This window comes from Amphiura filiformis, chromosome 3, assembly GCF_039555335.1.
Source record: "Amphiura filiformis chromosome 3, Afil_fr2py, whole genome shotgun sequence".
NCBI classification, from domain to species: Eukaryota; Metazoa; Echinodermata; class Ophiuroidea; order Amphilepidida; family Amphiuridae; genus Amphiura; species Amphiura filiformis.
This window is the reverse complement of record NC_092630.1, coordinates 40,261,241-40,276,216: the sequence shown is the minus strand read 5'-3', so window position 1 is coordinate 40,276,216 and position 14,976 is coordinate 40,261,241. Positions and strand designations below refer to the sequence as shown.

Genomic DNA, 14,976 nt, shown 5'->3' with positions numbered 1-14,976 from the left:
TTCGTATGCACAAAAGAAGTTTGACCAGGAGATTAGTCCCACAGAGAAGGAACCTTTTGGAAGTTGCACATCATATTCTATTCAATTATAGATGTATAGCTTAATATTAAATGGCTGCAATTTAACTTTTGGACTTTGTTAGGAGTAAAGGAGGAAAAGAAAAAGAGTGTGAAAGGATCCCTCCCCAAGTCTAACCTCCATTGTTAGACCAAGTCTAACATTAGACCTGGTGTAGCTTATATTTTGCATATGGATTTTCATGTCTATATACAGGGTGTCTCATTAAAAGTGAGTTCCAATGAATGTGGTGATATTTTAAAATGTGTTGTCAACCATCATTCAGTATTTACATAATTATGTAAAAGCCACATCTTTTAGCTATAATGTGTGAAAAACCCCAGAGCCCATTTGATAAAAATGTTTGGAAGATATGAATTCGGATGTAAAAATGGTTACAGCAAAATTTTGTAATTTTTTGTTGCCTTCAAGTCGCACCGTACCGGTTTTAATCTTTCTTAAATCAGGTTAGCCCTTTCAATGCTAAGGCACTGATTTCCTAGGAGGTCCTGCTATTACTCATAAAAAGTAATTTTACAATTAATATAATTCTCTTTATATTTTTTCTTTATATTGCAGGCTGGAGACAAATCCTTAGCAAGTGTAAGTTATCTTAACTTTTGTATACAACTAGCAATCTCACTAGTTCGCATTATTTACCAACTCGTAGTGTATAAGTAATGGTATGCTGAATGGCGGATTGAGTTTGGTTGTCCAAAATTAGCGTTCATTGGCTAACCAAGAAATGTCACTCTTGTAACTAGCTATTTCTAATGAGATTATCAATATTCATGTACCATTGAAATAGCCATCAGCAAGTGTGAAAAAGGGTTTTAAAATCATCATTAACTAGGAAATGTGTGCAGGCGAAATATTGAAGCTCAATTTGCTAACTTTCGGATGGTTGAACATTGGAAATGGAATATATACTTTTAACTGCGGTTAAGTAAAGCAACAGTTATTAATTCCAGAGGCTTATTTATTTACATATTTATTTACATAACTGGCTAAATTACATCAAAAATACACATACAAAGCATGTCATAAAATAAAAATATTGTCCCGGTAGGCTAGCCAGGAGGAGCCAGGAGCACGAACACTATCACCCGAGGGTGTGACCCCTCCAACCCACCAAGACAAGTGAACTGAAAACATAAATATTGCACATTTATAGTAATTAACATATTACACATATTTCATCTACAATAATGTACAATTTAGGAGTCCAGCTCTTGCATAGTCATTTCAATAAAATGTGTTTTAAGGTGGCGAGGTTTTACATTTCACTCTGTCTGTTCTGGCATAATATTGAATCGCCCGATTTTTGAGACTTTCTTTTCATTATCGGCAACTTGGATATATTGATTTTCTTCAGAAAGTGATCTCGGCGATATCTATATTATTGGATAGTTAATTTATTGATTATTATCGATATATCCACGGTCCTTACTGTTCACTTGCTTTTGAACCCAGGTTGTAGCCCATGAGATCTCCCACAGCTGGACTGGGAATCTGGTAACCAACTGTAGCTGGGAACACATGTGGTTGAATGAAGGCTTCACCGTGTTTGTAGAGAGGAAGATACTGGGTAGAATGAAAGGCAGCGAAAAGGAAAGGCACTTCCAATGCATCGGTATGTATTAGGAGATGATTTAGTTCTTTTTGGGAGGATATTATATAAAAAGTCAGACTCCTTCATTGAGCATGGGAATCAAGGGTGAGATTAAACGGGAGACAGGCCATCTCTCATAAAACCTAAAACAGCTCTTGGTTCTTGTGAACCAAGTTTGAACCAGGAGCCACTTTTTGGCAAAATAAGTCATCAATTTGATTTTCTTTATAAATTTCATTTTTCCCCATGAAATTTTGTGTGACTTAACTATTCTGAACAATTCTGCATAGTTTTCTTTTCCTTATACAATTTGGCATTTTCCCAGTACAATTTGCAATTGTTTTCCTCAGAATCCATTGTAAAGGGCCTAGGACTGATTGAAGGTTCATATTATAGAAAACAACATTTTCTAGGCATTTATACAGGTTGTATTGTATTCAAATGAAACAATTTCTATTGTTTTTTTGTTTTAGGTGGACAAAAAGATTTACGTCAGGCGGTAAGTTGGCAGAATTTAGAAGCAATGAATTAAATATGCTTCTTATTTTCCTTTTCTTATAGGAGGACAAGGCAAATTGATATATGCGGTAAGAGTTTGTTGTTTGTTAACAGAAATCCACAGATTTGAAAGTGTATAATTTTAGTTACACAGTATATCAATTGAATATGAACACACAGATTTTGAATATATAGGCATGATTTTGATTTCTACATGTTGGAACAAGCGTAGATGTAATAGAGAACAAAAAAAAATGCAAACGTGAAGTTTTTTGTGTGTATGGTTTAGATGCGAGCAGTCCATGCTTGGGTTAGCAATTTACACTTACAAATCGAGTTATTGGTAATGTTAATCAAATATGCATGAAATCTTTCTGATCACAACATATATGTTCAATAGAATCCAGGTATAGACTGTCTTCAATGCAAAAATGACTTTTCTCTGATTAAAGATCAATGACGTCGCCCTCTGTTGACAGAATAAAACAATACAAAAGATTGATCGCTACTAACGCTCAGCAAATGGCCTAAAGTGCTTCATATGTTAGATATGGATGATTTGTAGTAAATTGTTATTTGGTGTTGTCTTCATAATGATATATTTTGTGCAAATTGGCTTGTGTTATATCGGTTTGACTTAATATTTTAAAGCAAATATCTTATTGTCTCTTTAACGCAGTTGATTTCATTTTTCATTACTATCTCAGGTGGAGACATTTGGTGAATCGCATCCTTACACACATTTATTGCCACTTCTTGAGAAAGTTGACCCAGATGACGCCTTCTCTTCTATACCCTATGAGAAAGGGTCAACATTCCTCTTCTATCTAGAAACACTTGTTGGAAACACAGGTGAGTACAAATGTACATCTGCTTCCTTCCTTTCCATTGCTTTTTTCCCCTTGTTCCTTTCGTTCACAATTTTCCTTCTTCATTGTGTCTTTCCTCCCCACCTTCTTTACTGTCTTGCTCACTTCCTTTCCTCTCCACTCATCTCCTCTCTGCTCCCTTCCCCTCCTCCACCTTTCAGTAGTTTTGAACAAGTAATAAATGCGATTATCATGAATATTTTACAATTATTAACTTCATGCAATGTAAGAGTTGACTGATTGTTGTTGTTTTTGCCTCTTGTAGATGACTTTGAGGCATTCTTGAGAGCCTACATAGAAAAATTCAAGTACCAAAGTATCTCAACTCAAGACTGGAAAGACTTCCTCTTTTCTTATTTTCAGGATAAGGTAAGGACAACTCAAAAGTAAATTATAAATCAAGTCAGAACCAGGACTTGGGTGGCAATTGAGAATTCCCTGTCGTAGAAGTGATGTCACATTGGTGACCCCGGAGCGTTACCATAGCGACTAGATCACGCTTTCATGAGAACCGCAATGGTGGTATCAATGTATGGAATTTATAAATCAGTCATATTTAAGACCTGCAACCTCATGATTTCAGAAGGAAAACATCTTGCAAAAGCTTACTAGGCAGTGAAACCCATAAAATTGGCTAAAACTTGATTTTCAAACAGCAGAACATCGATGTGTATAGTGTAGATAGTGTTGTCATGCAAACCACATGATCCATTACTACGGAAGTAGTTGTGACCTCGGCAGGAAGTGACGTTGGTCTACGACAGCGAATTGTTTTGACATTGGACTGGTGCCATCCATCTTCAACCTTCTGGGTTGCTGACTGAGAAACTTCCAATGAAAGCAACCAAATTAACTTCTTGACTGCATTGTTTTTGATCACATATTTTTAGAACACCCAGAGCGCAATCCTGTCACAAAGGTGTGGTAGGCACATGAGGCGCTGATTATGGCATACAACCAAAGTTGTGCAGTAGTCACTAACAAGCTTAGCACAAATAACTTGCACAGTTGGTAGACGATAAATGATTTGGTCCAGTTTTACATAGCTGTTACTTCTCTGTTCTGTTGTAAATTTAAAAGTCACCTGAAGGCACTCATTTAACAATTTTGAATTGTCATACGCTTAGCAAAAATATGTTAAATGTTGGATATCTTGGTAAGTTGGGATCTGTACCAACCAGCAAGTTTATCAATATGATAATCGTTATAATGGGTTTTCATGGATAAATGTTCCTTTTGTCAGGTACAAGCTTAGAATTAAGATTTATGCTTGCCCAACAGAGAAGCGTATGTCAAGGGAAGCTTCTACTTATACCCAAGTGCAGGGTTTTTATACCTAAATGTAGGGTTTTTTGCCTTAAACATTCAGACTGAATCGCTCTCAAATGAGCTATCCCAGTTGAAATCCATACACCCCCTATGGAAGACACAATCTTAAGTCTTCCGCAGAAGGGGTGTAGATTTCATATGGAATCACACATTCAAACCCCATTTGAAATTCACACCCCCTGTGTGGACGATTAAGGTCGTATTCCATAGGGGGTGTATGGAATAGCTTGATAATCAAAAATCGCCATGGGACATGAAACCATTGGTTTCTATAGGACAGGATATGCATGGAGGCCATTGGGAAAATCCTCAAAATTTGCCCAATTGGGTTATCTGATTGTGGGTTTGAAGTGTTCCAGTAGTTCAACAGTGAAATTTTATGACCAGTGCTGGAAAGCAATGTATATGTTTTGTAGTGTAATATGTCCACTTGATTGGCATTTGTTTTGTCTGTTTGTATGCATAGGCATCAGTCTTCAATGAAGTAGAATGGGATAAGTGGTTTCACTCACCAGGCATGTGTCCAGTCCTACCAAAGTAAGTCTACAAGTAGTTGGAATTCTATATCTCCAGTTCTATAATCACAAGGGATGTATATGTGACATGATCAAGGGGAATGAGTCACATGTCGACCCTTGTCCAAAATGAGTTTTACACATGTTTCTAAAGAGAACATTTAGAGCTTTCAGAAACTGAAAACCCTGTGTTGATACGACTTTTTTTTGCGAAGTTACGTCACTTGATCAATCACTGAAAACAATATAAAAGAATTTTAACACTTTTTTTGCCAATATCTCAGGAGTATACTACAGGGTGTCCCAGAATGATCTATACCGGGAAAGTTGAATTTTTCTGGGTATGAAGGGCATTATTAATGGTGGTATTGTTTTACATTCTAAAATCTACAAATATTTAGCTTTCTTAGAAATTTTAGATTTTTGAAATTGGATGTTTCTCATAGAAGTTACAGGACATTGCGTAAAAATGGTGAATTTAGGGATTTCACAAAACAACCTATTTTGAAAATCTATAAAATTACTAACTGTTCAGCAAAATGTAATTGTAAAATGTTATACAGGTACTTTTGTCCTAAATTGCCTGATATCTATCGATTATTTATGATGTTACGAAGTAATCCTTGTATGGAATAAAGGATTTGTTACACGTGAGCGACTTTATACTATATTGTTTCTTTGTTGGCAGTTTTGAAGATAATTATTGCAGTGTCTGAGTTTTATCATTTTAAATGCCGGCGAACATGGATTTGTCATGAAAGTATGGAGAATGTTTGTCCTTAGTGTGGTAGAATTTATTTATGTCTACAGTATTTTGGCAAACCGACAGCTACGTAATGGAGAAGATTAAAATTGACTGTAGGGATCCTTGCGGAAGTTATATTCTCTGTAATAATGACATTTTTGGGTAAAAATTGTTGTAAAAATTACATAAAAAGTATGTTTTTTAACCTATATATCTGAAGTCATATTGAAATGTTTAACTTAATTCCATATCAAGAATTGTTCAGCGTTGTACGCTCTACATTTGTGCCAAATTTGATGTATTTCCTGTAATGGAATGTAGGATTTCTACAACGGCTGGTGTTATGATACCTTTGCACTGTAAATCACACAACTGTAGTTTTCGTCCATTTTCAGTAATATCAATGTCCCGCCAAAACGCATCAAGCTATTTCCATGAAAATCACAGAATAAGTAGGCGACATGTGTGTCATTGTATTGCACTCATCAAAATTAGATACACTGTTGACTATATATTTTTAAGATTTTTTTCAAACACGGTATAGATCATTCTGGGACACCCTGTATGTGAAATCAGCCTTATCGAATGAGCGTATTTCGTATAGCGAATACCATATACTTCTATGTGATGGCAGCCTCATTGAAGACATGACCTTAATCTCCCACACAGGGTGTGCAGATTTCATATAGAGTCACCCATTCAGGTAGCCTCATTTGAAATTCACACTCCCTGTGTAGAAGATTAAGATAATATCTTCCATAGGGGGTGTATGGATTTCAACTGGAATAGCACAAACAAATAATGCTAGAATTGTAAGATTGATGTAATTTGATAACAGAAGCAACATACACACAATATAGGTGTACAATTGAATTGTAATGTTAATTTGATAAATAATTGTTCTATAGGTTTGATACCACACTAAGTGATGCCTGTACCAAACTTTGTGATAGGTGGTGTGCGGTAAGGATTTTGCACATTTCTTCTCTTGTATAAAAATTATGCACATAATATTTTGCATTTTAAATGGATTATGGCATTAGATAAAAGGATGGTATACACTACAATATTATTATTGTTGCTGCCTGTACAGGTACACCATCGCCAAGGTATCTGACTGGTACACACAGAGTACCTACATAGTACCAATCCTGCTACTGCACAGGTCCCACCAGTAGTGGTACTGCACTGGTTCTACACTGTTACGCCCCTGCTGGTGTACCTGTGCAGGCGGCCCAATAGGAATCTTGTAGTGTAACTATAAACATGTCTTAATCCTTTCTGTAAAACAACATTCTGAATCATTTTGTGGTTCTTAGGCATACATTTTAAGTAAGAAATAAATCACCGGATGGGGAAGGGTAAAAATCATAGTTTGAAGCTGACAGGAAAGGTTAAAATTATAGATGGGAAAGGTAAAAAATTGCCTCCTTTTAAGCTTTTAAAAAAACCTTCATCTTCTTCAGGGGCAAATAAATTAACATTGATGCAAAGATAATTGTGATGACAATGGTGAAAACTAAGACTTATAATTGTTTATAATGAAGCATCTGCAATTTCATTATTTAATATTTTCTATGCAGGCCGATTTCATGGAATTAGAGGAATTTGGTGCAAGTGACTTGAAGGGAATGTCAACAGGACAAGTAATTGAGTTTCTCTCTCAGCTTTTGCTAAAGGTAATAATTTTATTTCTTTGAGAAATAATGAAACTTTTCTTTGATTCGCTTCATTTTTACATAATAGCAATCCTATTTTGCATGGATATGAATCAGTTAGTACACATGCAGTCTGTATAAAGATTCGTCTAATGGCGCATGTGGACTCCCTTGTCATAACTGGAATTTTAAGTACAAACTAAAAGATCCCTCTTGTGAATATCCTACCAGCAAATTAAGGACACATGCCCTTAATTCTTGTTTGGAATTTCAGAGGAGCGAGCTCTCTATTTGTACGCGAAATTAACCCTAAGGAGCCCATGTGCGCCATTAGACAAATCTTAACAGTAATTTGTTTTTGTTTGTTTGTGTTCGGCTAGGCCTACATTATATTTGATTAATTCACACCCTTCATGCAACCTCTTGTTGGTGAGCATGAATAGAACATTTGTCCCAGAGAGAAGTCCATATCAGGGGCTGATCTTTTGATACTTAGCGAGCGTTATCATCAGAGCAGCTATTATTGTAGTAGTTGATTAATTTATTAGCCTTGTGTTTTTTCCTTTCAGCCTGCTTTGAGTGAGTTACATATACATTCTATGGGGTCATGCTATAAATTTGATGACACTGGTAATTCTGAAATCAAGTTCAGGTGAGAAAGATTTTTTTTAATGTGTTACATGTAGTTCAGTGTGAAATGCTCATGAAATTTGCGTACGTTTACATGTATATCAGGGCTTTTTATAAAGCAAGGATAAAACAGTTTGGTGGTTTCATGAGAATGGAATAATTTTTTAATCTCTGCACATTAATATGACTGACTCATCAGTAATTATATACTCCTTCAGCAAAATACGTATAGAAAACCCTGGTGTGACCTATAAGAAACTCATTGTGGGTTATTGGGTTCTACATCTGCAAAGCCAAATAAACTCTAAAATACTTCATACTAACTTGACATATTATCAATTTTGAGCAAAATTAGTGCTGCTTTAACAGCAAAATCTCATTGAATATCACTCTGATTATGTACATTGTGAGCAAGATCAATGCCTGCTTTAACTGCCACCTCTTGTTTAGTTATTCATAAGCTGCAACTCTACTCAATTGCAGCGGATGATCACCAAATCTGGAGAAGCTTGCTGTCACTTTCAGATGATCATAGGATGACCAATGGGCTGTTCATACATACACCCTGTGTGGAAAAATACATGTATGACCTTAATCTTCCACACAGGGAGTGAATTTCAATTGGGGGTTACCTGAATGGTTTGTCTCATTGGAAATCTACACCCCCTGTGTGGGAGATTAAGGTCATGCCTTCCATAGGGGGTTGTATGGATTTCAATTGCAATAGCCTAATATAATAACAAAGTTGGTCCGTTCATCAGTACCAGCACATCAGTATAATTGATTTGAATGTTTATTTTGTATTTCAGATGGTTACGATTGTGTATCAAAGCAGGCTATGCTAAGATCATACCAAAGGCTATTGAATATGCTTGCAAGACAGGGAGGCTCAAATTTGCAAGACCACTATTCAAGTAAGTAGTATATAGTGGCTTTCATGGTAACCCTGTGTCTAAGTAGGCTAATTGATTTAAACTAAGTATTGAAATAGGTGAAGTAACACAAATATCAAGATATTTTTACTACAACCTACCATATTCTCTCCATTTCTCCCACCATTTTTGTCAACCAAACTGTTCCATAAATGCTGTCAAAATGCCATTCAGTTCCCATATTGTCGAAAATGTGATTACTGATTTTACGATATCCATGCAAGCGGCCATTGTCGTCAACAGTGTTTACAGTATTTGTAGAAATTCCGTATTGTTTGTGGAGCACTGCCAGACAGTACTGGCAATGTTTTTAATGAGAATAACCAATGTAAAAAAGACCTCTAATTAACGCCCCCTATTTTGGAAAATGCAACAAATTAATTAGCGTTAATTAGAAAGAATTATGGTATATAATACTAAAACTTGACAACATTTAGTGGGAATAATAGACAACTAATCTTGTTTACCACTATTTAACCTTGCACTCTTAGTTTAAACTTTCACACTGATGCATACCAATAAAGAGTATTACTGTACTTAGCAAGGTTGACATTTTTTCATTAAAATAATACAAATTCATTTGTTACATACAAATATGGATTTGAAAGGCCATTTAATTGTATTCACCTTTAGTAAGGATTCATTCTCAAATTCATAACCTGTTGTTTTGATTTCAGGGATCTGTACAAATGGCAGAAGTCACGCCAGAAGGCAGTGGAAGCGTTCTTGGAGAACAGGGAAAATATGCATCCAATCACAGCGACAATGGTGGCCAAAGATCTAGAGGTGGACACACAACAATAATGTAGAACTTGTTTCACATGAACCTCGAAATATATCCATGTTTTACCGTCAATATAGTTATGTAATCTTTGGGGTAATTCCCAAAGGCTCAAAGCTAATAGTAAGATTCCTTTGAAAGGCAATTGTTAGATTTTTGAAGTATCTGTTTTATATTTGTATTGTTTAGTACTGTTACAGTTGTCAAAATGACTGATTATCAGTCTGTCTTCAGGGCTGTCAACTTCTTGGTATTGTTTGGCGTGAAATATTGTCGAAAGATTTGGAAGTTCATTAAAAATTTGTAATCGCAGTGTCTGTGCCGTCCAGTACGTTTGTGTAATGCATATGTGAGGGGAAATGTGTCCAAAATTAAAGTCCAAATGAAGCCATTTAATGCATCATTTTTGCACTTTTATAGGTTATTTTCACATAATATTTCGACAATGCGTGACATTTGGTAGATCTGGGCGTGGGATTTACTACCTTGGCGTGAGAAAGTGCTTGAATGTGTGAGAGTTGACAGCCCTGTGTCTTACAAGAAGTACCATGGTGTTGTTTTGCATATTGCAAATAAACAAATTGCAACATAGTCCTTGTCATTGATGTTATATAATCATAATGCTAATTTGATCAATGTGGCATAACACATCTTCGTCAGAATGGGGAAGTTGATTTTATACCTATCATGATATGAGAATGTGCAAATTATTTTTTGAAAACATGATTGCTAGCTCAGTATCAAAAGATATTCACACATGCATTAAAAAGAATACCCTCCAGTGTTGCCACAGTGTGTGTTTGTTAAAAAACGATATCATGAAAAACTGTTTTTCATGTTATGTCCCTCTACAGTGAGGACGGCACTATTTACGCTTGTCAGGCCCAAGCCACATTGGGATGACTTGCACAAAGGAGGTAGGGTTAAATGACCTTTTTTCCTATTTCCTCCTTTAATCATTGCTCGACGGCGAAACTGATAAAATTGCATCATAGTTTAAAAACGATATGTTAATGCATTTGTGTGGAAATGATAATTTATTGAACTTATTGTTCTCAGGTAGCCAGTACCTTGTTTTGTTTTGAACAGTACAATCCAACATTGGTTATCCATCTGTAACCAGCACTGGCTTGTTAAGGCTTATTCAGTGATTTGTTGAAAATCAGAAAAAGAAAATTAGGACATTTTGTATGAAAATGTAATTTCTCCACTTAAGTAGAGGAATTGGCTACATGTATTTGAATGGGGCTCCAACTTTGTCAATACTGCTTTTTTCCTTGTTTGTGCCAAATTTTTCATTTCAAAAATACCTAATGACAATTTTAATGACTTACCATTCACTTTTAAGCAATTTATACATAATTTTGTTTTTTTACACTTTGCTGGGATCACTGAATAGGCCTTTAAATGAAAATCAGGACAAGAGAATGAACCAAAATATAGTATTTATCCTCCAAGCAGCATTACAGATAACAAATAACCTATATGGTCTTCAAATAAAGCATGAAAGTAAGTACTGATCAAACTGTTCAGAACATGATTTCTTTAAAATATAATTCAGTCAGATAACAGATACCTGTATAATAGAGGTCCCTATAAAATAGCTCTGAATAAAAGATATAATTGGTTGTAATAAATCACATACACATATCTCAATTCTTTGATGAATGTGTGGTTCCACAATTATTCATATCCTTTCTGCTAAAATGGATCTCATTTTATAAATCATAAATGGTTGTGTTTTTTCACAGACAACATTGAATCAAGAGCAGTAGGAGGGAATAAGATTATCAAACTACATAAAATGTAACACTGTATTGTAAGAAGTTGTCAAATAATGTAGTATATCAGAAATGGTACCAAAATGTGGAAAGTAAGATATATAATTATGTATTGAAAAACAACTACTTTTCTATCAATAAGGAATTGCCAATGTGTAATGATTGTTTGTGTAAGTCTTTTGTACAGAGCAATGTACAGAACAAATGTTTCTTTTTTATTTCTTTAATAATTTGTTTGACAATCTTGGTTATTTTATAATCTTTAAATATTGACAATTGCATTGTTTTGATATGGGCATACACTAAAGCCAAGAATTTTCTGCTTTACAAATGCTAAATTCCGCTTTTCTCCGCTTTGTAATTTTAGCACATTTCTGACATAATAAAATTTCACAAGAATCCAGCGTAGTAGCAGCGCAATGCACGTGTCTGAGTCATGTTGAAACACGCATAAAAGGCCGGGAAAGCCCCAAGAGCTATTTTAGTCGAGGGCGCAAAGGATTGTGGGATACTCGAGCTGTGAAAATTGTATTTTTTTTCTTTTTCTAGGTCATTTTGCTTATTTTTTTATTTTTTCTCAGAAATGCATTTTCCGCTTTACCTCCGAATTCCGCGATTTTCGCGGAATTTCCGCAACGCGGAGAATTCTTGGCTTTAGCATACACAATGTGTACTACACATTATGCTTCACAGCCATACATAATGTTATGTAGAAATCAGTTAGAATATAGTTTTTTATACTCAGTGTATATTTTGTAAGACCAAGTCAGTATAATGTTCACACCTATAACAACAACAACCTAGGACTAGCCCTACTATAGGGCCTTTTAAAGATTCTATTCCCGGACAACTGCTGTAATTCCGTAGCAGTTCTTGGAATATAATGTTTTTATAAGGGATTGTGCCACTGTCAAAAGGCCCTATAGTAGGGCTATAAAGGATCATGTCTGTTTTCTCCTTATGCCAAGTTGATGTTAAGGGCTGGGTATGAACGTTTGGACAGTATTTATTGTGGGACATTAGAGCACATCAGACATATCGAATTGCATTCTGAATACGAAGAATGTCATTCTGATATCAAATAATTTTGATTTTTGAAATTCGCAATTTAATACACATTTTATGGCAAATCATTAAAATTGATATTTTTGATATTTAACAGTACTTGAAGTAAACTTTATAAATCTGATGATTTATACTTAAAGTGTATGTAGGTGGGATGAAAAGCCGACGATCAATTGAAAATTTTGACCTTTCGTATTGAAGATATGGATTTTTTTTCCCAATACACCAAAAAAAATTAGGTCTTTTTGGGGGGAAAATCCATATCTTCAATATGAAAGGTCAAAATTTTCAATTGACCGTCGGCTTTTCCTCCCTGCTACATACACTTTAAGAATATGTCATTAGATTTATATAATTTATCGAGGACTGTTATATATCAAAATTTGAAAAATATCAAATTTTTATAATTTGTCATAAAATTTGTATTATATTGTGATTTTCAAAAATGAAAATTATTTGATATCAGAAAGACATGCTTCGTTTTCAGAATGCAATTCGATAGGTCTGAGGTGCTCTCATGTCCCACAAAAAATACTGTCGAAACGCAATAAACGCTCATTTTAGATCCCTTAAGTTTCCTGTAACATCTTTTTGTCAAGTGATTTAGGTGACACTTTCATTATTCATTATTTGGTTGCATTTCATACTATATTGTTGATATAAGACAATGCTTAAATCATCTGTACAGACATTTTGCAACATAGTTTAATTTTTAGTGTATTGACTTTTTTCATAAGGTTGGCCAAAATGAAAAAGTGATGCGAGTGGATGATGGGAAGTAGTGAATCAACTTTCATTAGCCTTATCTACATTCAGAAACACAGTCCAGACACAACATCTACATACACAGTTCCTGTTTGTCCGCAGTTACACAGATTTCTGATGTGGGTGTCCTCAGTTGCTGGTGTTTACAAACACACCCCCACATGTAATACATGCAATGAAATAATGCAATATGACAAAGACTTTAACAGTAATTTGTATATACTACTAGTAAGAGACCTAGAGATCTTTAACGGGTCATTGCCAAATTATTAATAGGGTCAGGTCGGAGGGGTTCTTAAATTTTAATTAGGTGGGATGTGCGATTGGCATGCTGAAAACCGACCCGAAAACGAAACAATTAAATTTGAAGAGAAAACAATCCAAAATTATACTTATGTTCTGGACTTGGAAATATTTTATGTTGAAATTAAACTAAATTTGCAAGAATTTATGGAAATTGTTAACAAAATTGATACCTTTTCCAGATTTGTTGAGTTTCTGAAATTTGTAACTTAATCTAAACGTAAGTGTATCACGCTACCTGCAGCTGCTGCACATCCCACCCACCTTTCCACTAAACCCACTCGGTTAGTCTTGAACTAGTAAAGTAAGTCATCAGGGAAACCTAACTATTTGAGCATCACATAAGAAAAAACTATTCTGTACAACTCTTGCTAGTTTTGAACAATAACAAAAGGTTATTTTGCCAAATGCATATTTTGTAATAATTGTGCTCCATATGGAAAGCCAAATGCATATTTTGTAATAATTGTGCTCCATATGGAAAGTCTTCAGTGCAAATACATGTAATGTAAATCATTGTTGGTTACCTGACTGAGATAATAAGTGAATAATAAAGTGAAGCCAACGTATTTTTCGTTTCTGGTGTGGTAATACTTCTGTGTCATTGCATTATGGTGTACAACATAGACCCTCTTTATTGAAACTAATATTCCTCATATGGAAAGCTATTACCACCTTGGTTGCCCCTACAGAACTCCAACCAAACCAAATGTTCTAGGGTCTTTTAAGTAGGTGGTCCTGAAACTGAGATGTTCTCAAAATTAAACAGTGGCCCTAATAGAGTAATAGATGCACTATCTGATCGTGAACATTATGACACCACATGTGACCTCAAGAAGTAAAGTTACAAGGTCCCGTTTTAAAGCGACAAAGGCGCAAAAAGATTCCAACAAGCGCAAGAAAGAGACAACACAATTTCTTCAATGAAGCTTTATTTAAAGCGGTATTTATTTCAGTTTTTACTTCTCTGTACTTTTCATAACTTCCATTTTATTTGTCAGCTCTTTATTTCAGTTTTCTTTTGTTCCTTTTGTTTTAAATTAAAGGCACGCACAAATTAGCCATTTACCACTCTCAAACCAGATGTCTAGTCCGTGGAGTTTTGAATAGGCCACTGAGTTTGTCACTTTTAAAACTGGACCTTCGTCAAATCAAATGCTTGTAATTTTGCTTCTTGAAGTCACATTGATTCAATGGGGTGTCATAATGTGCCCGGATTAAATAGTGCATCTATTTTAAAAAAATTTTACCCCAATATGGTTCAGTTTTGAAATTGTGATTATTTTTTCAACTGTAAGGATACTTTTTTGGAGCTGTATACACCATCTTCCTGCATTGAACCAATTAATAGAAAAGCAAATGAAGATTTACGTTGGACAGAGATGCCAGTTTTCAGGTTTTAACCTGAATTCAGGTTTTTTGAGAGTTCAAATTCC

The 14,976-nt window shown here is 34.9% G+C and overlaps 1 protein-coding gene across 2 annotated transcripts in view; it reads left to right on the top strand.

Annotated features, from left to right (window-relative positions):
• Positions 1-11,040, top strand: part of LOC140148502 (leukotriene A-4 hydrolase-like) — a 28,775-nt gene extending 17,735 nt beyond the window's left edge. Inside the window, exons 8-18 of one of the 2 annotated variants that reach the window (XM_072170485.1) lie at positions 637-660; positions 1,531-1,690; positions 2,231-2,256; positions 2,875-3,019; positions 3,302-3,405; positions 4,832-4,902; positions 6,534-6,588; positions 7,209-7,304; positions 7,853-7,935; positions 8,723-8,827; positions 9,523-11,040. In XM_072170485.1, the coding sequence (XP_072026586.1) occupies positions 637-660; positions 1,531-1,690; positions 2,231-2,256; positions 2,875-3,019; positions 3,302-3,405; positions 4,832-4,902; positions 6,534-6,588; positions 7,209-7,304; positions 7,853-7,935; positions 8,723-8,827; positions 9,523-9,649 (996 nt within the window). In that variant the 3' untranslated portion in view covers positions 9,650-11,040. Of the gene's footprint in view, positions 1-636; positions 661-1,530; positions 1,691-2,142; positions 2,169-2,230; positions 2,257-2,874; positions 3,020-3,301; positions 3,406-4,831; positions 4,903-6,533; positions 6,589-7,208; positions 7,305-7,852; positions 7,936-8,722; positions 8,828-9,522 lie in introns of both variants that reach the window. The other variant, XM_072170483.1, reaches the window with a different exon arrangement.
• The last annotated feature ends 3,936 nt before the right edge of the window (positions 11,041-14,976 follow it).